Source organism: Toxotes jaculatrix, chromosome 7 (genome assembly GCF_017976425.1).
Source record: "Toxotes jaculatrix isolate fToxJac2 chromosome 7, fToxJac2.pri, whole genome shotgun sequence".
NCBI classification, from domain to species: domain Eukaryota; kingdom Metazoa; phylum Chordata; class Actinopteri; family Toxotidae; genus Toxotes; species Toxotes jaculatrix.
In genome coordinates, this window is record NC_054400.1 from 10,716,585 (window position 1) to 10,741,853 (window position 25,269).

General features: G+C 40.4%; 1 protein-coding gene across 3 annotated transcripts in view; it reads right to left on the minus strand.

The window, feature by feature from the left end:
- Positions 1-25,269, minus strand: part of LOC121185005 (aminopeptidase O (putative)) — a 69,592-nt gene that overhangs the window by 37,416 nt on the left and 6,907 nt on the right. For 2 of the 3 annotated variants that reach the window (XM_041042956.1, XM_041042957.1), the window contains exons 6-11: positions 12,583-12,796; positions 11,277-11,383; positions 5,603-5,705; positions 5,258-5,365; positions 4,652-4,695; positions 2,095-2,155 (exon numbers count right to left, since the gene is read on the minus strand). In XM_041042956.1, the coding sequence (XP_040898890.1) occupies positions 2,095-2,155; positions 4,652-4,695; positions 5,258-5,365; positions 5,603-5,705; positions 11,277-11,383; positions 12,583-12,796 (637 nt within the window). The remainder of the gene's footprint in view (positions 1-2,094; positions 2,156-4,651; positions 4,696-5,257; positions 5,366-5,602; positions 5,706-11,276; positions 11,384-12,582; positions 12,797-25,269) is intronic. The other variant, XR_005894327.1, reaches the window with a different exon arrangement.

Here is a 25,269-nt window from a genome sequence, read left to right on the forward strand (position 1 = left end):
CCAGCTCCAGTTTTCAACAAAGAAAGTTTGAGCTTCAGTAATTGGCACTGTTTTCTGCCTGGGAAAACAGTAAATGGTCGAGTGCTTGTATTCTAGGTAAAGCAGTTTAAATAACTATATCAGTTTGTGATGATTGGTAGAAAAAAAGGCATTTATTGATGACCCAGGCAGAAAAAGACAAACATAAAACATAAATGTAAGTTGTAAGAGACGGTATCAGGCTGAAAGCTCTGGTGAATAAAGGGTAGTCTTTATTTAACAAAGTATCTCAGCCTGGATCCTTCATCCCAAAGGGAGTGCTTACTCATCTAAACTCTGAGGTCTAAAATAGACTGGCACTGGCCTTCCCATTCCACATCTCTTACTCCGGGATCGGTGAATGTCATTGTTTATTATTAGGCCAAACCATTTCCTGCCTTTCTCCAATTCAAGCACATTGTCGAGCGATGGATGGGAGGCAGAGAGGGGAGAGCGAGAGAGGCAGAGAGTGGCAGAGAGTGGCAGAGAGAGAGAGAGAGATTTTTAAAATGTGTTTGTGTCCAGTGTACATAATACACAAGTGCTTGCATTTGTAAAAGGTTTCAATCGATCTGGCTGATCTTATTAGCCGGTGACTGGCACATCAAACACAAAAAAAGCCTCTGCGAGAACATTCTAGCCGTCACCCAATCAGGTGTAAGAAAACAGCAGTCCCTCCACGCTGTCCTTCCCACCCTCAGAGGCCCCTGAAAGGCTCCAGTTACATCATCACATAATCTAGAAGGTGAAGGTTCCCAGACAGCAACACAAGCACAGACGCACAAAAATGCACATACACACAGTGATAATTAAGATCAGTTACCATGGAGATGGGAGAATTGAAGAAGCTGTTAAAGTGGATTGATTGCGTGAGTATGTGTGTGTGTGTGTGTGTGTAGCCTTGCAATCCTAGTATCTATGACCATGGGTCTTTCTCGATAAGAGGGCAGAGGCAGAGCAGCACTGCTCACCTTGAGAAGATACAGCACCAGTCTGGTAACACAGCCGATGATAATGATTCAACAACACAATGATAAAATGAACTGCATAATTACTACAACTAGCAATGCTTACTAAACAGCATGTGATGCAGGGTAATGATGGTCATCATGACATCTTTTGAAAAACTGACAAACTTTCTTCAAATTGAACAATAAATACGTTGTGAGTTTTTATGCTGTTATCATGAAAGTCATCACTGTCTAGCAGTTTCAAAACGCCTAAAGGCTAACAGTCACACTCCATTAAAGCTGTGGCATTTATATACAGCTATTTACTTCTAATACAAGACTTAATTTTCATTGTTAGAGCGTCATCACACTGCTATTTACAGCTGTTCTGTACTAAGACAAATTCAAAGCTGCTCTTGTCATTTAGGAGCAAATGTTTAGAGCACACTCCTCCTACAAACATTACATGGGTTCAGACACACACAACACTGCTAGCTTTGAATTGGATCGCAACAAAACATATTAACCTACACTGAAGTCTAGCTGATGAAATGATCTCAAACCATACTGATCCATTATTAAGGATGATAACCTTCAAGTGTGTGTGGCTTTCAAAACCAACCAGTTAGGCTGCAGCTTTTACAGGTAAGCCAGTCAGGTTATTGAATGTTGTTGCAGTTGTCAGTTGCTGTCACAAAATAACCACTGAACAGTAACAACAAAAGGAGAGAAAACTAAAGCAAACTAAAGTATAAAATAAGCCATGTTGCAAAGACAGCTACAGAGTATGGGAGTGGTAGAGAGATCCTAAAGTGACAAAGGTTGGACATAGATAGACAGACAAACCAAGACAACTAATCACTTTCATAATCAGAAACTTGTGTGAGTGAGTACACAAAGACTATGAAATTATCAGCCAATGCATGTGTCAAGTATGATATTTTCAGGATCAATATTTCGGGATAATATATATTATATATCAAGTATTAAGATATAAAATAATTAAGTCTCTTTTTTTTAGTTTTGGTCTCCATCAGGACATTACTGAAGACTAAAGCAACACTATTAAATTCTATATTTTGATACATTTTAAAAGAAAATGAAGAGAAAGAAAGACTCCTCGTACCTTTGGAATTCCCGGTCGATCAAGCCAGTCAGCATAAATAGCACTGAGGGTGAGGCCTTTTCTGGAACACAATGGCACAAGTGTTAGTATTATTCCTATTATTATAGCAATGACTGTTATTGCCTAAGACACCCTATGAAAACATTGCTCTGGGAAAATACTGTTAGGGTCATGGCAGACTTGAGGTCTAGGCCAACACCTTAAACAAAAAGAGGGGCACACCCACTTTCCCATACATGGACAAGCAAACAAGCATGTACAGACAGTGAACTGGATTTATATGCATGCATGTACAGTAAGCAAGCATGCATATGTATGTGTGTAGCTGAGGAAGGGCTGAAGAGGATGGTTTGCCCATGAAAACGGTCATATACCACACATAGAACACACACAATGACAGAGCTTGCTTTCAAAGGCAAATGTGAATGCAAACAAGCATTCCACAAGCAATCTGCAGGTATACAAAGTACACACTAAGTCAAAGAGTAACTACACAGGATCATAAATCCTGCCAGCCTGGGCTTAAAAAAAAAATCCACCCTTTGATACCCTAAAGCTATTACTGTATATGAATCTGTGAAGTTCAGCCCATTAAAAGGGTTATTTTGTGAGGAAAATTTGTAATTTACATTTTTGAATAGGCATTTTCTCTCAGCTATGCTGTTCTAGCTGAAGTTCAATTAGGGATTTCCCACATTTGCCAATTCAACTTCTGAATGAACTTGGTGCCTTAAGAACAAACAGTAGATTATGGAAGCACAAGTGAACACAGCTTTCTTTTAATCTTTTTCCTCCATAAATTGCTTTTTATACACTGGTTTTACACAGTGGTGCCCACAAACAGGGAGGGACAACTGGATGAACTATATAATGCCGAGCAGGATTCTCTAATAGTCAATAAACCTCTGAAATACTTCATCAAAAAATATGTCTTTCAAAGATTATTTTGGAAAAATAAGTGCTAGGTGTATGTTTCCTTTTTCAATTTACAAACCAACCAACACGGAGTCACACCGCTGTAACTGTGGCTAAAAATGGTTAAGAGAAACTAACATTTTACTGCAAGGTCAAGCCTGTGCTCCTTGCTTCCACACACTAGTAAAGTCTGAGTCCTACTGCGTCATTTCCTATTGTATATTTGCTGGCAATTTTGGCAGATGGAGAGTGGACCTTCAGTAAATTGAAGCTCATAAAATCTCTTTACACTCTACAGTGTACTGGAGGAGGTAATATTCCCATTAAACCACCAATTTGCCCAGAAACTGAACATTAAAAACGTCACTGGGGACTTTACCACGAGGAAATTTCAGCTCTTGGCATGTGGAGTTGAACTATAGACAGTACATAAAGGCTAAGCATCTGCCACACCAACAGTGAGGCACCATAAAGTAGGATTACATGGGATTATGTGAGCATAGTTCTCTTCTGTGACAAACAAAAGGTTAATACAGTTAATACACCACATGCCCTGTCATACACTGTTGAATGATAGGACTAGAGAGAAATAAGATTTATGTCTCACAAAAGCAGACGAGACGTGTATCTACCAGTTTTTTTTTTTCATACTGAGGTTGGAAACTTTTACTTTAAAGCTTATTCATTTTAACAGTGATACTGGAGAACACACTATGTTTTAAAAAGAGTGACTAGGATTCCCGGCAAATAGTGGCTTCTTTTTAACAGAAATCAATGAAGGTATTGATTTTTTAAATGTGTGTTAATAATTTTTATGCTTACTCTTATAATTATTACATTTGGATCATTTAGTCTGGGGAATAGGCAGGATACGTGACCCTGCACCCTGTCTAGAGTGTCTATTCTAATCCTAAACATTGCTCTTCTAGTGGGCTGTTTACTGAAAGAGGCATCAGATCCAAATATTGACTGTCCCCAACTCCCTCTGTTTAATTCATTCAATCTCTGCCAGCCCAGCAGCACACTCCACACGACAGAAAAGGAAAAAAAAGAGACAACATTCAGAGCAGACAAAGGAGTGCTGAGGAAGAGGGGAGCAGGAAAAGAAGTCTGAGGATAGGAGGAACAAACTGAAATACAGGCAGGGAGAAAAGAATAACAGCAAGACAGGCAGAAGAAGAGGTTAATGAGGCAATCAGGAGAAATAGAGAACTGAATGATTAAGCGAGGGCAGAGAGGGAGAGAGAAAATTAGAGAGGAGGAGAGCAGGAGGAGCAGTTATCCTTTTACACTTCAATTAATATGAGAGTGGATGAGACCGCTCTCTTAACAGGATTGGTGTTGGGAGCTTTTTCTGGCCATGTTTCCACAGCAGGACCAAGTTAGTCAAAGAACAGTGGCCAGATCAACACATGCTCATGTATTTGACATTAAATCTACTAACAAATCACATCTGTTAAAAATAAAGGTTTTAAAGTTATGTTAAAACAGAAAATTGATGAATAACATTGCTCTAATTTCTCTGGAACTGGGAAACAGGCCTCCACTGCTTGAGCCCAAACCAAAGTTGTTTTAACATGTCAAGGTATTTTTCATTACTCATGAATTACTCTCTAAGAATTATTCAAAGCCACTTGCATACCTCTCCATGTCGGGAAAGATCATCAGCAACATTCGCAGGAAATCCTGTCCAAAATTTAAAAGAAAGACAAACAGAAATGGACTCATTTAGGGAGGTGTGGGAGGAAGAAAAAAGAAAGAGAAAGGCATACCTGATCTTAAGTCAGGAGTACAAGGTCAAGCAGTGTTTATGTTACATCCATTATTTAGTGGGAAGACTCAACCTGCCACTGAAGAAACAGGAGCCAGGTGGAACTCATCACGTATCACACACAGACGCGCACACACACACACACACACACACACACGTACAAACAGACTTCCAGGTGTGATCACTCAGCCTCATGGCCCCGACAGAATAAACATATGTGGCTGAGCTGATGTACGGCCATCAATTTGAAAAGCTGCTGGAGCATTTTAAACTATTGTAACACTGTGGCAATCAAGCTCACATCAGCCTGCAATTAATTTATGGAAATAACATTGTGCCTCAGAGACAGGCCATATTAAAACAGTTCAAATCCGAGCTCAGATTTTATTAACAGCCTCTGAAGTAGCTGCGAGTCAACGCTGCGATTCTCCATTAAGTTAATGAAGTAAAAATGAATTTCCTATACTACAGCCGCACCTGAGACAAAATGAGTTGCCCGTGGTATTTCTTGACAAATAATCTGAAGAAGTCGATGAATTGTTGCACTCCCACTTGACTGGCCAAGAACCTGAGGAGGAAGTAACCCTGAACAAAGGACAAGACAAATACAGACAACGACACGTGATCCATCATACAGACAATACAGACTTTGCAAACATTTATATGCATTAAAAGTTCTGCTCACCTAGAAAAGATTGGAATGCCTTTTTAAATATTTTGCTTTGTTCTATTGCTCTTTGTTTCTTTTTTCCTTCTCTCTTTCCCTACTTCCACCACAATTTCCTGCCTTTCTTTGCTGCTTTTAGGACATTTGTATCTTACCTTGAGGTAGTGGACTTGCATGAAAGTTTTGTCAGGGTTGAGGGCATGTTTAACTGTGGAGGAGCCAGAATCACTGACCTGACCAGTGTTCTCCATGTTGGGTCTGCAGAAGGACAAACAGAGCAGAGAAACAAAAACCAACACAGAAAGATAAGACAGGTAAGAAGACAGGAATTTAGTACACAGAGAGAGAGATATTTCACACACAGCAAACAGGGAGGTTCACAGAAAAGGACACAGGCAGGTGGAAAGACATGAAGGCAGAAACAGAGTGGGATGGTGTTAAAGAACCTGAGCACAGACTTTTTTTTTATTTTATCCCACTCTTACGGACATTTTAATTGCAGGAAACCACAACTTCTACACATCAAGAATACACTGTCAGCAACACTAAATCCAGCCACTCAGCCAGTCCGTTCAATGGTGAACACATTGCCAAGTTGCTGTACCTTGCCTAAGGCAGGCTGGAAATCAAGCTGTAGATTTATAATAGCATGCTATAGTGTTTATATGACCTCACAGTACTGCGCTCTGACTTTACTGCCCATGACTCACTGAGCGAACATATAACACTTCCACAAAAAAGCACCCACGTCTACAGGCACAAAAGGGCCATGCTCTAGGTTTCGCTTTCCCTGTCACACAGATACAAATCATCCCTTCAACCTCCATAAACACACAAACAAACACACATAAAACCAATAAAAGCCAAGCCCACTGAGCGCTGAGGTGGGATGCTGTGCAATGATAGTTTCAGTTAGCCGGTATTGATCAAACTGAGCAGATTAACTCAGTGTGCCAATAGGAAGGCCTTGAAGGATCACCCTCCTGCCAAGTCAATACGCAAGGCGCCTGGCCCACCGATCAATACACCTTTCATCACTGGCTAGCACTTTTCAACAGGACTGCTTCATGACTGGGCCAGACACACACACATGCAAAGACAAGCAGAGGACACCACACATCCAAATTCTTATTCACACAGAATCACGTGTAACGTAAAACCTCAATGATTAATCTTTTCAAGTTAGGCTTCAGCTGTGAGCCACAAGTTGGTCAAATATTTGATCTATTTCAGTCTTTGTCCAGGCACGGTTAGCAGAAGAGTAGGAACAGGGGGAGAAGAAGCAGATTAGGGCTGAGGACAAGAAGAGGAGGAGGAGATGTAGGAGAAACCGAGGACAGGAGATAGACGGGAATGTTTGGTTTGCTCAGTGGACTGAGAGAGGAAGTCATCAGCTTCCTGGAATTTCTAAATTCGACTGGACACTCTTACACAGACTTTCATCATGCATATGAGGGTGTGTTCCTTACTTGTGTGCCTGTGCGCATGTCATATAAATGTTATGTGTGAGAAAAATCACAATGCCAATGACCTGGTTTGGGAAAATCCATTTAGGAACATCTTAGTAATGATCCTCAGTGTCTGTACATTAAAAGTTGCCAATATTCTCAGCTTGTTACTGGACATATGGATTAACAATTTGTATGGATTAACACATTTGTAAAACACAGGGAAGACAGGTGAAAACTTACATCATAAAATATATTTGTCTTAAACGGCTAATTTACTTTGCACCTTATATCATGGTCGTAACATTTTCCGTTTTTTTAAATCATGGAGATATTTTTTTTTAACTTGCTCTCTGTCCAGTCTCCTTCCCGTAGTGCCCATGTCTGTCTGTTGCTGCTGATAAGATGAAATAGATTCTTTTTACAACAGCTGGACGTGCCGTATCCCTGGGAAATATTATGTGTGTTCATGTCAGACAGAGAAGTACAGACACAGAGAGGGACTGGAGCAAGAGACAAAAACAATGACAGAACATGTATTTCCAAAAAAGAAAATGTGTCAGTTTCGTGCGTCAGAGACACCAGCAGCAGGGGAAAAATGTTGATCCATCACTGCCGTGTTAGACAAAGGAACTCCACCCTTCCCACTGTCCAGCCCAGGGATGTATGGATGTGTAAATCCCTGTCTTTCGCCGTCTCTCTTTGTCAGAGATGATTTACTGCAGCTTTAAGCGGAATCGCTGCTCGCTGCCTTGGAGAATCACACAATAGCTCAATGTATTTCAGAATAAATGGTGCTCTTATCTGACTCGTAGGGCCGTGTGTGAGAGGGAGGGTGCTGTCTGTGTGTGTGTGTGTGTGTGTGTGCGTACGCGTGCGCGTAACCATGCATACACCTGGGTGTGTCTGAGATTGAGAGAGAAAAAGAGCAGGAGGAAATCAGGAGCTATTACTGACAGAACTTAATGTCAAACGCACGCACACGCGCAAGCACGCAGACACACACATGCGCGCACACACAGAGGTTTATAGCTCCGCAAGCCATATCCTGACAAATTACACTGGGTTGACTGTGGAAACCGGATAAGGTAGAGCAGCAGTCCCAGCAGCCCAGTAAATCAGCAGGGAGAATGGCGTCTGGCCCAGGCTGCCCTAAATATAACTCATCTGAAATGGACTGATAAACACTGGCCACTGGGGCCCCTGCTGGATCACGGGGTGTCGATTGTGACCCACTGAACTTGGAAAGCACAACCTGCCATTTAGCTTTTAGTTGTGTGTATGTGTGTGTAAACTGGTGAGGAGGGTTGTGCGTATCTCTCTATACATCCCACTGCACGTCCTTTCCCTTTATCATGTCCTTTCTAACATTTTTCTCTGCATTGTGACAACAGGTATGTGTTTTTTCGTATTGTCTTTCCACACAGTTGTAACGCTAATGGAACCGCATGAGGACATACAGTCAGTCCAGCCTACATAAAAAAGTTGGCAGGGAATGTTCCCAACTTTGGAGCAAACTAAGATCTCAGTTACATCTAACCATGCAACACCTCTCATGTTTAATTTATGGCTAGGAGACATGGTTGAAATCAATATCACAATGGTAATAAGAGGATTTTACGGATATTGAAATTGATCACAATGTGGCAAATAGGTAAAATAATTACAAAATAATAAAATGTAGAGAGAATGAAGAGAAAGAAAATAAGAGACTGAATGAACCCAGATCAACAGTCTATGAACAGAAGACCTGTCAAAGTATCAACGAGAGGTCAAAAGTCAGTGACTAGGTCAGTGTCAGTGGATGGCCACGGGAATATCCAGGAAGTTGTTCACTTCTGAAACCAAAGACCATCACTGAACTGAGAGTTGGGTTACAATCTCCCACTCTTAAAAAATTATGAGATGACACCTGAACCATGTCCATGATCACTGATAAAACTCCATCCACTGATGAAAACCACAAGACACACAATATTAAAAAAAAAAAAAAAAAAAAAGAATTAATCCTGACTGCATCACACAAAACTCACATGCAACAAATGTATTTATGGGTCTATAATTTCCAACTAATTTCTTACTTCATGGGAAGTTTCCTGGAAAGAACCAACTGTAAATTGTTACTAATTATACGGAAAGGAGGAATTTCATTGAAAGAACAGCTCCATTTAAACCCAAGAATATATTTGGCCATTAATCCTTTATTATTGGAAACTTTATATTTATATGAACATATATGTTGAATTGTATGCTTGCCTGTGGGCACATCACATTTTTGCACGTTCAGCTGACTTGCTGTGCACTAAAATACTCTCCAGGTTACACAGCTGGTTAACTGGATATTACTGAACACTGAGTGACAAAAATTACACAGTGCTTTCCAGGAAACTTACTGGAACTTGTTGGGAAATAATTCAGAAATTACAGATACATAAGATAAAGTGTTACCCACATTTTTTATAGAATGATGACACGGTATGATCATACAGTATCATCATGCTGTGACTAAATTAGAAGTCGATAAACAATAATACTGACTTAATAATAATAATCCTGAGCTCTACAAAAATTTCTCTCTGCATTTGCAGAGTGATAGCTGGACCTGATTCATTACAATAATGTGTGAGAAGGTTTCCTTTATGCCTCAACATGCTTTATAATTGCTTTAAGAGATGTGAGGATTAAGAAATGACATTTCCTTGGGCGCCACTTCAGCAATTACTTGTCTTTTCAATACTGATGTGTTTCTATGTAACATAATCAGTCAAAGCATATGCATCCATGTGTATGAGCATGAACGTCTGTGTGTATATGTGAGTGCGTGTATTGTTTGCATTTTTCAGATGTTAGCTTTATGTTGTTGATTTAACCCTGTCAGGTGCAAAGAAACCTAATCCTGATCCTCCTAATCACCTGTGTGTCTGGCTTATAGGGGAACACCCTGATAGACGGCTAGACAGACACAGCTCTCGAGTGCATGTTTAACCCTTTCACTCACACACAACTTCCAATTTCAGGATATATTCTTTGTCACAGTAGACGCAGTTAAAGCCTGCCATGTGAAAATGTATCATTTACGACACATACTGGACATTATCAGCATTTCTGCATGTAAAGTGTAACATGTTTCCAAACACAGTTTCCCTCAAAGCACTGAAACCCTTTAAACTCATGTAGACAGTAACAAATGAGTATAACCATTATCACTGGTACCTCACTAACACACCTTGTGCTGAATTGATTTTAATTCTAAGTACTATTAATTCATAAGTCTTTCAATTGTTTGATAACAACACATTATTAGTGGAGTGACATAGTTAGAAGTTAGTGCCAAGCAGAAGTGCCATGAAATCAATTCCACATTGATTTGCTGTTACGCTCTGTACGGCCTCTTACAAGCATGAATGTCAATAGTGCGCTGTGCTACAAGTGTCATCTCCAGTGAAGAGGCTTTTTTATTCAGAGGGAGAGATACAATATGAAATGCATAACACTAAAAGGTGTTAGCACTGTCACCATTAAAGAGTTAACTCCTGGCTGGCGTTTACACCTATAATCCTCTGATGACACTGTGCTTCCACCCTGGATAAAACAAACAGGGTGTGGGTCCCACATTGTCAGCATCAGATGAAAAGTTTGTGTGTTTGTCCGTGCTCGCTGTGCTCATTTGCACAGCTCTTTTTTTCAGACATGACAGTACAGTACACCTGGATATACTTTGTTGCCACACCTGCCACACCTGTACCCCAGGAATGTATATACCTTACGCTCACGTGTGTGTCGGCACGTGCAAACATTAACAAAAAAAACTGGTCATACTATAACCCAGAAAAAGTACTACCGGAAATTAATTAGGAAAAATGCAAACTTTTTGTAGTGTAAATACTGGTTCAGCGTCAGCTTTTTCAAAAAGCTATTAGTCACCCAACTTGGTGGCTCAGCATTTTGTACAGTAATGTTCCAGGTGTGTCACTGAAAACTGAAAGTGTGGCAATTATGAATGACTGCCTTGAATCAATAAATTTGAAACAAGAGACTGTATTTTTTTGTATAAAGTCAATGACAGCAACTTTGAGTAGCAGTGCTTGTAATGCATAGTTAACAGGGCAGATTATTAAAAAAATCTGTGAAAACTGATCAGGACAAAATGGATGCCTGCAACTGAGGCCACTAAGGCACACAAATCACCTAAGAGGTGCTTGTCTTAAAAATAATAAGTGATTAAGAGTATGTTAAGCACTAACACCATAGAAATGTGATTTTATGCTCACACAGGTGAGCATTTTGACCATGCTCACCTAAAAAAGCTCTTTATCCCATAGTGACAACAATGGAAAGATAGATAAAATAGGCAGAGGCTGGACCAATGAGAGACTCACACCTCAGGATCTGAAGTTCCTCCTCTGAGTTCTGCAACTCATCAGAGAGTCGTCTCCACCTCAGCAGTGCCTTCAGGTCAGATTGTTCTGTTGTTTCTTGTAAGGAGAGCTGGAGGGAGAAATGTGGACCATTAAAAGGATGTAAAGGAAAGGGTTAAGGCAGAGCTCAAGAAATCAGAGGAGGAAAAAATAAATAAATTTCAAATTAGCAAAAACCGAAAGAGATAGATTAAATGTAACACTACTATCATGATAAAAGCCACACTGACCACTATGTCACTTACTGATTTTGACAGCAACAACGGGTCTGCTTGAATCTATTTATTCATATCCAAGGTTATAACATAAAGGTGACATGATTAAACTGCACAGATGCAAGAAAAACATTTGCGTAACTCTAGATGGTGTGGGAAAGAAAGTAAGAGGATTAGATCTGTATGCACATCAACTCTCGGATCAGAACTGAAATTAGTGTTGCAAGCAATAGAACCATACCAATGCTTTACCCTCTTCCTTTGTTCTGTTGTTTATCTTTTTTTTTTCACGTATCCTTAATTACCAGGCTACATATCCTCTCCTGGCTCAGGCATTAGAAGGATATCTGGAGCGGTGCAAAGTTCACAACCTCCCAACTGGCAGATAATTTTTTTTCTTTGATCTACAGTATGATCTCCTTTTTTTTAAATGCAAAAATGTTTGACTTTTTTTAGGAGTAGATGGCAGAAGTTTTTTTTTTTTTTACCACTCTTGTGTGCTTCAGCTCAGTTCTTTTCTGCTTTAGTAACTTAGGAGGTTTGGGTTGAATGGTTTATTTTGTGGTTGGCCCTGGAACTTCTTTACCCTTTTATTTTGTTTGGCCAACTCTTCTGACCTTTCAGACAGCTTTTGGTTCTTGTTTGTCCTTTTCTGCACTGGGACTTGAATTGGTGTTTTTATAAACTGGTTCCTTGCGTGCTTGATGTATGGTTTTACTACAGTAATGTAATAGCCAACTCTACTCTCCAACCACAGTAGTAACATTTGGAAATCCTGGCATAAAGGTTTTGGAAATGGAAGGTTGGAATCTCAACTTGAGTTTCCTCGAGCTATTATATTAATTTTATGAAGGTGCTAGGTCATACTATATAGTACTATGTCTTGAAAATGACAAGGAAGAAATTAACTGCGTAAACAAATATTATCTCAGTGATAATGGAGCGATTTCCATTTCTAGGGAGAAAAACTTTTTGGCCCAAAAAAGGCCAACTTTAACTAACTTTCATAAAATAGCTGTAATACAACGATCAATAGACAGCAATTGTACTGTACTTGTTGTGCTTGGGCCCAGATGATGTCCTCCAGGTAGGTGGCAAAGCCTTCGCTGATCCATTCCTCAGTCCAGTCTCTGGCTCCAATGACCAGGCCGAACCAGGAGTGGGCAATCTCATGGCATATCCTGGACCCACACAGAGACAGGCTGTTCTCTCCAGAACCAGAAGTCCCAGGATACAGCACACTCTGGGACAGGAAAATTATATGGGGGCTGGGGAAGACAAATGACAGACAGAAAGGATGAACAAGGGGGATATAGTCGAATATAAAAGAGAGGAAAGTAGTGAGAAGTAAGTGAGGGATAAAAAGGGGAAAATATTAGAAGATCGGTGAATAAAAATGTTTTTACAATCAAGGAGATTCAGGAAGTAAGAGAAATAGAAGTGCAGAGGAAACAAAGGAGGTAGCTGTGAGAAAAACAAAATCATTGGTTAAGAAGAAATAAAAACCAAAGAGAGATGAAGGCATACTGTGCCACCCTTCAAATAGATCAAAAAGTTTGTGAGGTAACGTTCCACACCTATGATTATAGAAAATTTAGCCCAAGCACGCCAAGTAAGACGAACCAACACATGTGCCTACTAATGAGTATGGGAGTCACTTACTGCCCATCCCTTTCTTCATCTTCTACATTGTGTTTAGCAAAGGGCAGCTTACTCATCAAGTATTCTTGCCAAACCTAACTACAAACATCAAGAAAAAACATTATGTTCCCTGGAATAAAATTGTCAACCCAGTAAAATGAATTAAATAAGACTTGCGCTTTCAAGAGGTGTTGTGTAATTGTTTTAGATTTATCAAGTCAGGGTGGCTTTATAGCTCCCACTCCGACTCCTTCAGTTTGCTTCTAAACGCAGCTTCAAGGCTATGCCGCAAATTTTAGGTTTAATGAGGGTTTAGAAAGTGTCATGATTTTTTACAAGAAAAGATAATCATAAACCAAATCCTTACCCTTTCAAGATCTTTATGGAGATGGAAAGAAAAGTACTGGCAACAAAGTCTGACATATGACTATATTTAGAAAATTATAAGTGTCTTTAATTATTATGTATCCATGACGGATTTATTGGGTAATCAACTTAAATGCCACAAGGAAATTAAATGTATGGTCATGGTTATGATAAATTTTTAGATTATGTGCATCTGAAGTGTAAGTAAATACAGGAACTGGTGTTTGCCTTTATGTACTCTTGTAAACAGATAATATTTGTATAACATCTAAATACTAAAATACATAAAAATTTGTACAGTGCTTTGTGATACCAAAGATAAGAAGCTATTTCTGCTTGTACAGAGAGATAAAACAACAATTCAAAAGCCTCATTAAACTTTTTAGCCAATAAGAACACTATCAAAGCCCCGAGCCAACCAAAACTGGAGGGGAAATTGTTAGCAAATGTTCAGCTGGTAAATACTATTGTACAGAATATAGATAATGGTTTCCCTTAATGTCCATTTTTGATATCTGTTTTTTTTTTTTAAAAAAACCCTCTAAATTACCACTCTGGTTCTCTCCCTCAACTTTTCCTTTCTTCTCAATTAAGGTAGTAAATTTTAGGTTTGACAAGGCTTTGGAAAGTTTTTCTTCAATGCACAATGCCTGCCAGCAGTGAACACTGAGCTGTTGAAATGGGACTGGCACAGCACCACACCACACTCAGATACTAGAATATGAAGAATAGCAGTCTACAGCAACGCTGGTGGCTCAGTGAGGCTCTACTTTCAGTGCTTTGCACTAAATGATGAAGTTAAGAAGGTGTAACCTTTACCATGTTGATTACAGTTTTTTTTAGCAGGTTTTAACATTTGCTAATCATCACAATACACAAAGTACAGCTGAGGATGATTGGAATGTCATTAGTTTTGCAGGTGTTTAGTATTGGCCATATTACGAACTTGATCTGATGTTGGACAAAAAGTTACAGGACCACAAAAATTACTAAAATTCGTTCTGAGGGGAACATTAGGGCGCTCTTCAGTCAGGGAATCACAGAGGCCAGCTGGATACATAATGAATGGCTGTGCCAAATTTCATGGTAACACACTAAATAGTTGTAGAGAAACTCTGGACCAAGTCTGGACCAAAGTGGCAAACCGCCTGACCAAAGACCAGCATGGCATATTTGCCATTTTGAACCATCTTGCAGTTTCAGTATTACTGATTTTATAGAGCAACTGTATGAAATGTCCATGCTCCTGACTCTCAGCTTCACATTGACACAGGCATACTGCACATGTGACTTTTAATCATGAGACAGGAGCTGGTGCAACAGGACCAATCTGACTGCTCTGTCAAAGCCAAGGTCATGGCTGAAGACTTTTCTGGAGCATTCTTTACTTTTTTCTTACATAACTGGCTCTGGTTGCCCTGAGGGGCTTAGGCCCGACTGTGCGTGAGAGGCAGGCTGTTCTTCAACAGAAGAATGGGAGAGGGGTCACAGAGGTGCAAATGAATCGTCTCTCTCTCTCCTGGCCCATATAACAACACAGGATTGTCTGGAGTTCCTTTCACACTCTCTAGATCTTAAGCGTCTCAACCACTATTGACCTGACATTGGTGGGAGAATTAATGGCAAACTGAAGCTCCCTACTAGAAATGATTTCTTCAGATGGTCACATCACCTTATGACTGTGACAAATATGTTAACAGTACAGAAGAAATGTATTTATCTCTGTTCCATTTAATCTTATCATCATTATATCCTTTTTTTTCACTTCAGGTAATGACAAATTACACCATTCAGTGTTTTCCTCTAAAAAGTTGGAAGTACTTCCAACTGCTGAGACACAGCAGCTACAATTTACCTGTTGGATTGACAGTTTACTCCCACAGCTACAGTAAGCCCACATACTGGTGCCATTGATGAATTATAGTAAGCTGTAAAATGAGCTGCTCTCATCGAGGAAAGATTAGCATCTTAAAACATCAGATGACAGAAGAGTTATATTCTGTCCTTGCCATAACCTAATTAGGGCGACAAGCTAAGCCAATTATAAAGGAAAACAGTGAGTAAAGACATAGGTCAGGCCAGGTCTGGCAGACAGTCTGTTTTGGAGGAAAACAAAATTGGATATCTGAACAACCCAACTACACTTTATTTCCCTGAGGATTGTTTTATCAGATCGAAGGCAGGCCATCGCCTTCTGTTATTTAGGAACATGTCAACATCATACAATAGGGTCTTATGGGCATCGTTTCTGAGACAGCATCTCAAACCTAATCCTATGTTTTTCCTGATTACACAAACAAAGGCTCTCACTGGAGCAGGAGATGCTAACATTAGCCTTATGAGTTTCTTTGTAGCCTAATCTTATTCCCCCACAATTGGATAAGCACGCCTTTGTTGTCAGTTCCAGCAGTGCGTTTGTGTGCATCTGTGTGCATGTGTGAGTGAGTGAGTGTGAAACACAAAGACAGCCTTTCAGAGACGGCACTTGCACATGCTCCTCTGAGGGAGGCGGAATCCATCACTACAGTGACAAATAGTGTCATCCCACCATGGTGGGGATGAATAACAACAGCATCTTTCACGTTCACTGATACACTGACTGACATTAGTTGACATCAGGGACCTGTCAGGGATACAGGCATGAGACGACGTTCACACACAATCATGCATATGCAGCATCCGCATATGAGTATTCACCTTTCATCTCCACTACATAGATCTGAATGTAAAGTGTACTGTTAGGATGAAAGTTTGTATTGGATTAACAATCTACATTTTCAATGCTGACATTAAATTCTAAGCAAATACTGTCTTTATTGAACAATGTGCTTCGGAATTCCAAATTTTGCTAATTAGAATTAAAATGTGACTCATAAACAAATAAAGGTCCAAACATGCCCTCACTTTCAACAGTTCCCCTTTTTCTTGTGTTACTGACTTTTCAGAGTAAAACTAATCATTTTCTGATAACTGCTCATTACTTGTTGTTATTTGATATTTAATGATGGGATGTTTGATTTGAACTTGGCCACTGACACCTTCAGAACATAAAAATGAATTCATATTTGTTGGTGCTGTGTCTTGTGTGCTTTTGATGTCTGCTATCTCTGTTTGATTTCTGTTTGTTTTTAATTGACTAATTGCTTCAGTAGCTGTGCAACAAATTACCCTTTGGGTGTAATAAAGATTTGCTCTCTACTCTTCTCCACTTAGTCATGTTCTTCTAAAAAATGCATTAAAGAATGAGGAAGATGGAATTACAATTTCTGTGACTTAATTAGATGCCAAACATAGATTTTAGTCTCTAATATGAGTTATATTCCTTGTTCTTGATTGCCTTCATGTGGGATATCTTAAGGCTTGGAGAAAGCTATGCACAAACACTGTGTGTGTGCATACACCTGCAGGTGAACACTCACAAGCAGTGCTATCACACAGGAAATGAGAGAAAATGTGTGGACAATGATTTGCACACAAACACTTGCAGGCAAACACTCTACATTCTTATATTTAAGGCTTACAAAGAGTGTTTCACATCCAGAAGGCGATAAAAAAAAAGATCACGATGAGAGGCTGTCTGCATATAGAATAACAGACGAAAGACCTTAGGTGACCTTTCTGGTGGTGGTGGCCCACTGGGTCTTAACGCACAAAATGAAATACTGATTAAAGCCCTCCTGTGCTTTCTCACACGACAACCTCGCGACTCTGAGTCACCAAGGGTGACTTGGCCCTGAGTTTCAGAGGTGTGAGCCAGGGCAAGTCTTCAATTTGGTGAGACACAGATTGCAGTAGTGTTTCGCTCCTCCATCTCTCCATCCATTATTCATCCCTCCATCCCTCCATCCATCGTTCCTGGCTGTAGGCCATTTTCTCCCCAGTGGGACACTTCCATGCATAATGCAGCAGGAGCCCTATCATAGTCCTGTAATTGACATCCCCAGCCCAGCTCAGCTCATAGCTGGGACACCAGTAAAACAGCCCCACGAGACAGAGGGATGAGGAAAAAGATGATGAGAGCTGAGTGTGTACTGTATGTGTAAATGGGAGAGTGAGAACGGGAAACAAAGTAAAGAAGAGATAAAATCCAACAAAACAGAGAACGATTGGAAAACATATGAGAACAGAGAGAAAAAGGAACTTAGAGAGTGAATGGAAAGATAATGTGATGGATATTTATGGAGAGACAGTGAAAACCAGAAGAGAAGAGGAAGGGAGAGAGAGCATCCTCCCGTCTGTCACTGTGAGATGAGTTTTGCTCTTTCCTTAAGTGTAGTGTCAACTCCCTGGAGTGATAACTGTTGAACTGCTGAACCACTGTGACACAAGACGCTGTTACAGCATCGCTTGTGAAATTTCACACATTTTGCACATAACTGCATACCCATACAGAGATATATAAACAAACACTTTTAAGACACAATGACAGACAGGTAACAAGATGGACAGAAGCCACATGAAAGACAACAAGCACACAAAGCACAATTTTGTCTCTTCTATTCAAGCAAAGGTTGGAAGGCTGGCCTTTCCTAATGTCAGCTTACGGGAAGCTTTGTCTCCTTTCCCTCCCTCTCGGACAGAGTCTGTGGGCTATTTTAGACACAGGGGCCTATTTGACCAAACTCCTACCACCCTTCGTTCTTTTTTAACAAGTCTGACTTCAAATGTCTGGCATTCCAGGCTGGCTGCAGATCAGCTCTCTGCTCCCAGACGGGGCCCCATAGGGCCAGGCCAAATGCCACTCCATGTAGGGCCTGATCACATGAACAGGGGCCTGACTGGGGCCCCCGGAGAGCCGCCCCACCCACATACACTGCATCGCATCAGAGCCTGAAAATAAATAGCAGAAAAGATATCAGAGGTCATCAGGAACAAGGAGGCGACACTGCTGCTCGGGTCTGGAGAAAATAAGGCTTTGTAGTGCCGGCACATGAGAAATAAGTGGCATTGTTTCAAGGTTAGACTGTAGTTTCTTGGTGTTGTCAAGTGCTCACACTTAAAAACCCATTCATGCATACACAGATACCTGGCTTTAAGCAGGTCAAGTTTGTATCACACTGATGGGATCCATGAGGGTCACAACCTGATCAGGTCAAGAATGCTTGTCTACATACACAGAGATATACACGAAGATGCAATGCTTGCTTAAGGTGCAGGAAAAACATAACACCCACATAAACCAGCAGAAATTCACAGGCACAGACATGCAAATCCACACACACACACACACACACACACACACACACACACACACACACACACACACACACACACACACACACACACACACACACACGCACACACACACACACACACACATATTTTCAGCAAATCCACTTTGAATTCATATCAGCTGGGAAGTGATAACAGATGTCTGATCCATCCTCTCTTAACAGTAAAACAATCCACAGTGCAGTTTGTTCCTTGTTTAGTACAGGGTCCAAAAACTGATGTCATTCCAGAAGAATGTTCTTGAGTGTGTGCGTGTTTTTGTGCAGGATGCTGGAGCACAGATTTAAAACAGTACGGACACTTCTTGATAGAGTAAGCTTTCTTTCTTGGTTGAATGCAGGATTGCTGCCGATGTAGAGACCAAACAGCAAGAAATCTCTGTGAATGACACCACAGGAAAAACTGATATTTCCAACAGGACATCTGAACAAGCAATGGATGACATCTAAACGTACACACGTACCTACCCAAAGATACAAAATATCACAATCAAGGTCGTATATCAAAGTTTTGTGGTGCTGTACTGACTTAATACAATACAATTTAATGGGATTATTACGAAGGGCGTAGACAATGCTTTAAAGAGCACTAATGCAGAGCAGTATGAGTTAATCTGGCTACAACAAGCCACTGTCAATCAGCCTAAGGGAGGTGTCGACATGACATTCATCTGACATAACCCACATTCCTGTATTGTTGTAGCTATTTACATGCAAACCCCATCAATCATCACACAAAACTCAAACCTTCTTCTGACTTCTACTACTGCCTCAATGAAAAAGACAGGACAAATCCATTTCACAGGATTATAATTTGAGACATTTTCTTGTCCGTAGGATAATAAATAGACTAATTTTTTTCTCTCTTATGTAACGTGAGAGAATGAGACAATGAGGAGATGGAAAGTGAGACTGCTCGGTACTGTGAGGCTATATAAGAAGTGTTTGACAGAATGGAAAGATGGATGAAGGTGCGATCGAAGTGAAATTAGCCAGTGAGCAGAGCTGTCTCCTCTACAGAGGTTTCAGGCTGCCACCTGGCTGGGCTGCCTGCCTGTCAGACAAAACCCTGCAGTTGATAGATAGAATGTGGGTTAAAGGTATTTGATGTAAATACTTTCGCAACAAACCACTTGCACAATACCACAACAGATAAACACTAGGAAAAAATACATCCAGTGATCATCACTTTTCTAACAAGGTACAAGAACAATCAACAGGTGTTCAACAGGTGTTAACACACGTGGAGGACTGCAGCCCAAACAACATGTCTAGTAAGCCACTATATTGAGCTTATTGTCAACAAATTCCATGAAAAGACCAATGCAAAAAATCTATTTGGGGTTCTCTGCCCTAAGGCCACTGGTCACTACTGAAAAAGTAAATCTTTAAAAATGATTCATGATATATACTTTTCATTTTTGAAATGGGCAAAATAATTTCCTAAACAGCTGGGCATTGCCATTCTTATCAAAATGTTGCTCAAACAGGAGTAAACACATTTGCTAGGGACTGTTTACAGTGGCAGATTAGGTATTGATGGTGGCAAGCAAGACTGTGTATATGGGACTGACTGAAAATAAAAAATAGTGTTCATGTTCATCATAGTGAAGGAAAATGTCACCCAGCAGTTTGCCTCACTGATGTGTTTTAATAGTTTCTGGACAACACTGAAGCTCTATGGCACAGAGGGGCTTTGTCTACACAGACAACAACTAGTTAGTACGATTAATTCATTGCTGGTTTTTGTGTTTTCATGAGATTTGTTGACAATATGGAAAATATAAAATATTACTAGCTTCATCCATTAAGAAGGCTTAGATAATGGATGATGCATGCAGAAGACAAGAAGGGATAGTAGGACATGAAAGTGTTTACCAAATTTCATGGTAGTTCATCCAATAGTTGTTGAGATATTTCTCTCAAAGACACAAATGTCAACCTCATGGTGGCACAAGAGAAAAAGGGGATCCCATATACTTTAGGATTCATTATCTGAGAACCATGAATGTCTAAACATTCACACAATTTTGTGCCAATCCATCTCAATGATGTTAAAAAAAGGATAAATCTCTGGCCCACTGGTGTGCTACAGAAGAAGTCAGGAGATCAGCAGAGTCATTGGTATTCATCCTGTCAATGCCTATTAATATCTGCACAAAATTTCACAGTGATCCATCCACTAGTAGTTGTATAGAATATAGTTCAGTCTGGACAGGAAAGTGGTGGATTGAACAATCAACAGACGGACTGACAAACCGACAGTGTCATCTGCAGAGCCACGTCACTAGCATGGCTAAAAACAGCCTATTGTGAAAGCAACTGGTAGACCAGCTTGGAGCACAGCTCCCTCCCCAAGGCTAAAAGCAAACCCAGACATCGGAAGCATTACCACTGAGCATTTCACAGCACTTTGTTTCAAATGTCTCATTTTGGCCGGTTCAGTGCAGAGGTCCCATGGACATTAAGCCGTCTGGCTTTGCACAGAGAAATGAAATTACCCTCTAGCCTCTGGGCTGCACTACCACACACACGCCGCAGGATGCACACCAAGAGCAGCAGCAGCGTCCCCTACACAATACAATGGACCCATCCATCTCAACATAGAATGGGTCCTATGGACTCATCCATTAGTTAGTAGAATGGGTGCGCAGTGACAGGCCTGTCTTGCCACAGCTTCTAATCCAGAGTTATGGCATAGTGTGTCTGGCTTACTGTTAAATGTGGTGCTATCCAGCAGGTTCACATCTGAGGGCAGTTCAAAGCAACACACCGTCACTCACCAACCACTGACTACAACTGCAGCATATTTGGCATCTTGAAAAAGACATAATATATAGATATAATACATCCTAGCAATCCATCATGAATTGTTTTCTGATTATTCCTGTGGAGAAATACTTGCATGGTTACAAGATATATAACCCTCTCCTGTCAAGCAGTGGAATAGTTAAAAGTTGTGAGAAGGTACTATGGGAGAGCAGGTAAACCTATACTGCAGATAGAGGAGGGAAGTTGAGAGGCCCAAGATAACTAGAAAGGAATGTTCCTACAATAACAAAACACTTGGTAAACTGGACCCTGCTATCTTCATTAAGAGCACAGAGAAAGCTCTGACCAAAAAAAAGAGACAAGGAAGCAAAAAGAGATGGATAGTAGCAGCCATACTAGCTGGGTTGGGGCTGTCCCGTGTCTGGTCAGCAGGAGGCAAGCAGAGGAACAGGGGAAACTGTTGAGAAAAAGAAATACAGCTCACGTAAAAATCTTAACTACTTGCAATCACTTTAGAAGTGTCCACAGGACACTCCCTCTCCTTCTGTCCAGGTGCAGGCATGCAGAGCTGTCTTTTCAACTTGCCAGGCTCTTTTGTGTGGCTACAGAAGAAAGGGAGGTCCACTCAAGGTGGGAAGAAAGAAGCACCTCATCCTTGACTATTTGATTAACAGCTGTCTCCTGTGCCAAAAAATCTGACCCCCTACATCCCACCCTCCCCATCCTCAACTCCCTAACTGCCTCCTGAAAGAGCAGTCTGTGTCGCACACTTCTAGGGTTACTTCACAGATCAAACTGTAGAGGAGAGCAGAAAGGCAAGAAATCCACTGAGACATCAGAGGGAAGACGGAAGGACAAGCAGTGGGAGGACTGGGAAAGAAATGGTATAAGGAGGAACAGAGAAAAAGGGAACGGCACAGGTCAACAAGGAGGCAGGAGGTGCAATTCAGTAAGGGTGCAAAGTGATGGGGAATCATGGCCAGTCAGGCGAAAGATGGAGACTGATGTTGGAAACTTTTAAGATTAACATCTAATCTTTTTAATGTGCATTTTGTGGCCTGTTGTTATATTTCATTTACTTACAGTTAAAGATGGTAACAAGCAGCAATGCTTTCCTAGAAGTTAATGATCTTTCCTTAATGATCAGCTTTATCTTTTAAATGCTGTTGGTTTTGAATGATTCATCCCATTATTACTGACAACTTTGTAAAGTGTGCAAGTTTTTAGATTTATTTTTCTGAATTCCAAGGAACCATTCCAGTCATTTTAATATGCCATGAAAATCAACCAGCAGAAATTTCGAACTTATAATTCATTATTGTGGACACCTCATTATAAATTTATGTTATTAGTACATGGTTGAGAGCTTAGAGTCAGCTGCCATGAAATTCATATGCTTTGTTGTCAAAAGAAACAAGTTGATAAGACTAACAATTAGAAAACATTGCATTGTGAAGTCTATGGTGTGAATTCAGTTGTTTCTTAATTAAAATGGTTGCTGTTTGAAAGCAAGACTGAAATAACTACTCTTTCTTGCAGCTGTATTACCATGTGGGAATAATATAATGTAACAACAGCTTCTACCGTACTGAAATTAATGAGACCCAGCGTCTCTGTATAAGGTAGGAAATCAGTCTAAAAACTTGTGGTTTGCTTTGGGAAATGGTTGGCAATAATACGGAGAATATGTGATTTTTAGCTAATGGGTTAAAACATACAAAACCAGTGGTCTGGGCCTATAAAAGATGAAAAAGAGCTCAGGTGGTACACTAAAGAGCTCCAGGGCAGCAGGATATTATCCTGTGGGGTACTAACTCCCCCCCGGCACTGCAGCTCACTACTTCCTTCCAACAGGGACCAATGGTCAATGCAGCTTCCTGCTAGCCCATAAACAAACAATGCAGTCAAGTGAAGTCAGACTGAAAATCCTCCAGTGCCACTTAGAGAGGTCAAGAGGTATACACCAGTCATATTTTTTACCTTGTGCCTGTGACAGTTATATGGCTGCCTAATTTGGCCATACTGCAAGTGGAACTAGCAGTTTAACTGCTTGACTTTTCTCCCCATTTCTTCAGGCAGCTGTCCTGTGTGAGGTGAGATTTGAGTAAAAGGAATAAAACAAAATGAGAAATGTAATCAGGGAAAGTTAAGTGTATAGTTGGAGTAGTATAAAAACTATTTTGGCAATAAACATGTTTTGAAGATGCCAATTTGTGCAATGTGTTTGTGTTTTCCTGCGTGATAAAAGCAGCGATAATCAAGGAAGCTGGTAATAAAAGTGCAATGACAAGTGCTGAGAGACAGATATTTTGATGTGTGCATGTGGGTGGGTTTATCAGAGCCTGCATCAAGTGGTGTGGGACGGACCTCCCTTCCCATCACAAAAAAACAGCTCAACACCAACAAAGAGCTGCAGACAGCTACAACTTAGGAATAGCCCAAATGTTAAAAACATGTCAACTTAAAAAAAAAAAAAAAAAAAAAATCACCTCCAGAGAAAAAAGTTGGTAACAGGCAATAACAAATGATCGGGGTAGCATTCCCCTGACGTCATTCCATTGCACTAAATACACATCCTTGCACCATTATTTAAACAATACATGCATTCATACAAATACAAGCACAGGAATCTGCCTGTCCACAGTGAGGCAAAACAAAACCCACATCACCCACACTACTAAAAGGCCTGTTTCAACACTTGTGTCATTTCTCAACAAAATGCAGGGAAAACACCGCTCTCTCTGGGCCGTCAGACATGTCTTCATTTGGGCACTCTGCAAACACAGTGCTCTCTGATTAGTCCTACAAGTTTAGCCAACGCTTTGGGACTCGTAGACCTCAGCTTCAAAGAGCGAGAGGAAATGCCGTGCCCTTCCTGTCACTCCCAGTCAGAACCAGATGACGTGGTTGAGATGCGATGAAGAGATTACACATCCAAATAAAAAAAGAAAAAAAAATAGTATGAGGTAAGGCTGAAAAAAACAAAGATGCAAATGCACACATACACACACAGATGCAGACAAATAGATATTACTAATTACTAATGTTGAGAAAACAGGACAGTCTGGCCATGGCAACTTGAAGCAGATTCATTATATTTACAGCTTCAATTTACAACATTCCCATGTCCTTCGATCATTTGGGACAATGAGCTATTTTTATATGGACTGGAAACACAAGTAACTAAGGGATTCCCCAACTGTGCTCACTGATGCCCTGTGATACTTTTTGTTTTCTCCCATTCCAGGCATGTCTTTATCCCTTATCCATACTCCACTATCAATGTTTAACCATACTGTATTTTTCTTACACTCCCTTGTCAGCTCCTTGAAGTAAACGTTTCACTAATAGCATAGAGAGAGGTTAACACAGCAGTGCTTCTACATTCCACTCTCTGTGCCTGGTTTGTCATAGGAACAGACAGAAACAGGAGGACAATAGGAAAATGTACAAATAGACAAAAAGAGAAGATACTGTTTGCCATGTACAATATGCATGTGTTGATGACTTGGAGTGCGATAGAACTCTTGAAACCAAAGCAGAACATAAGGATTATGTTCAAGTATAACAGGGTGATGTGCTCAGTGGCAGAGGAAATAAACTAAAATTGGTTATGCAAAATCCTGTGAATTGCTGACTGGCTTCAAGCCCTGGAAGCTACGTTTGCGTAAGCCTAGTACCCTTTGTGTTTGTGTGTGTGTATGCGTCAGAAAGCCTTGTGCACAGTGTAC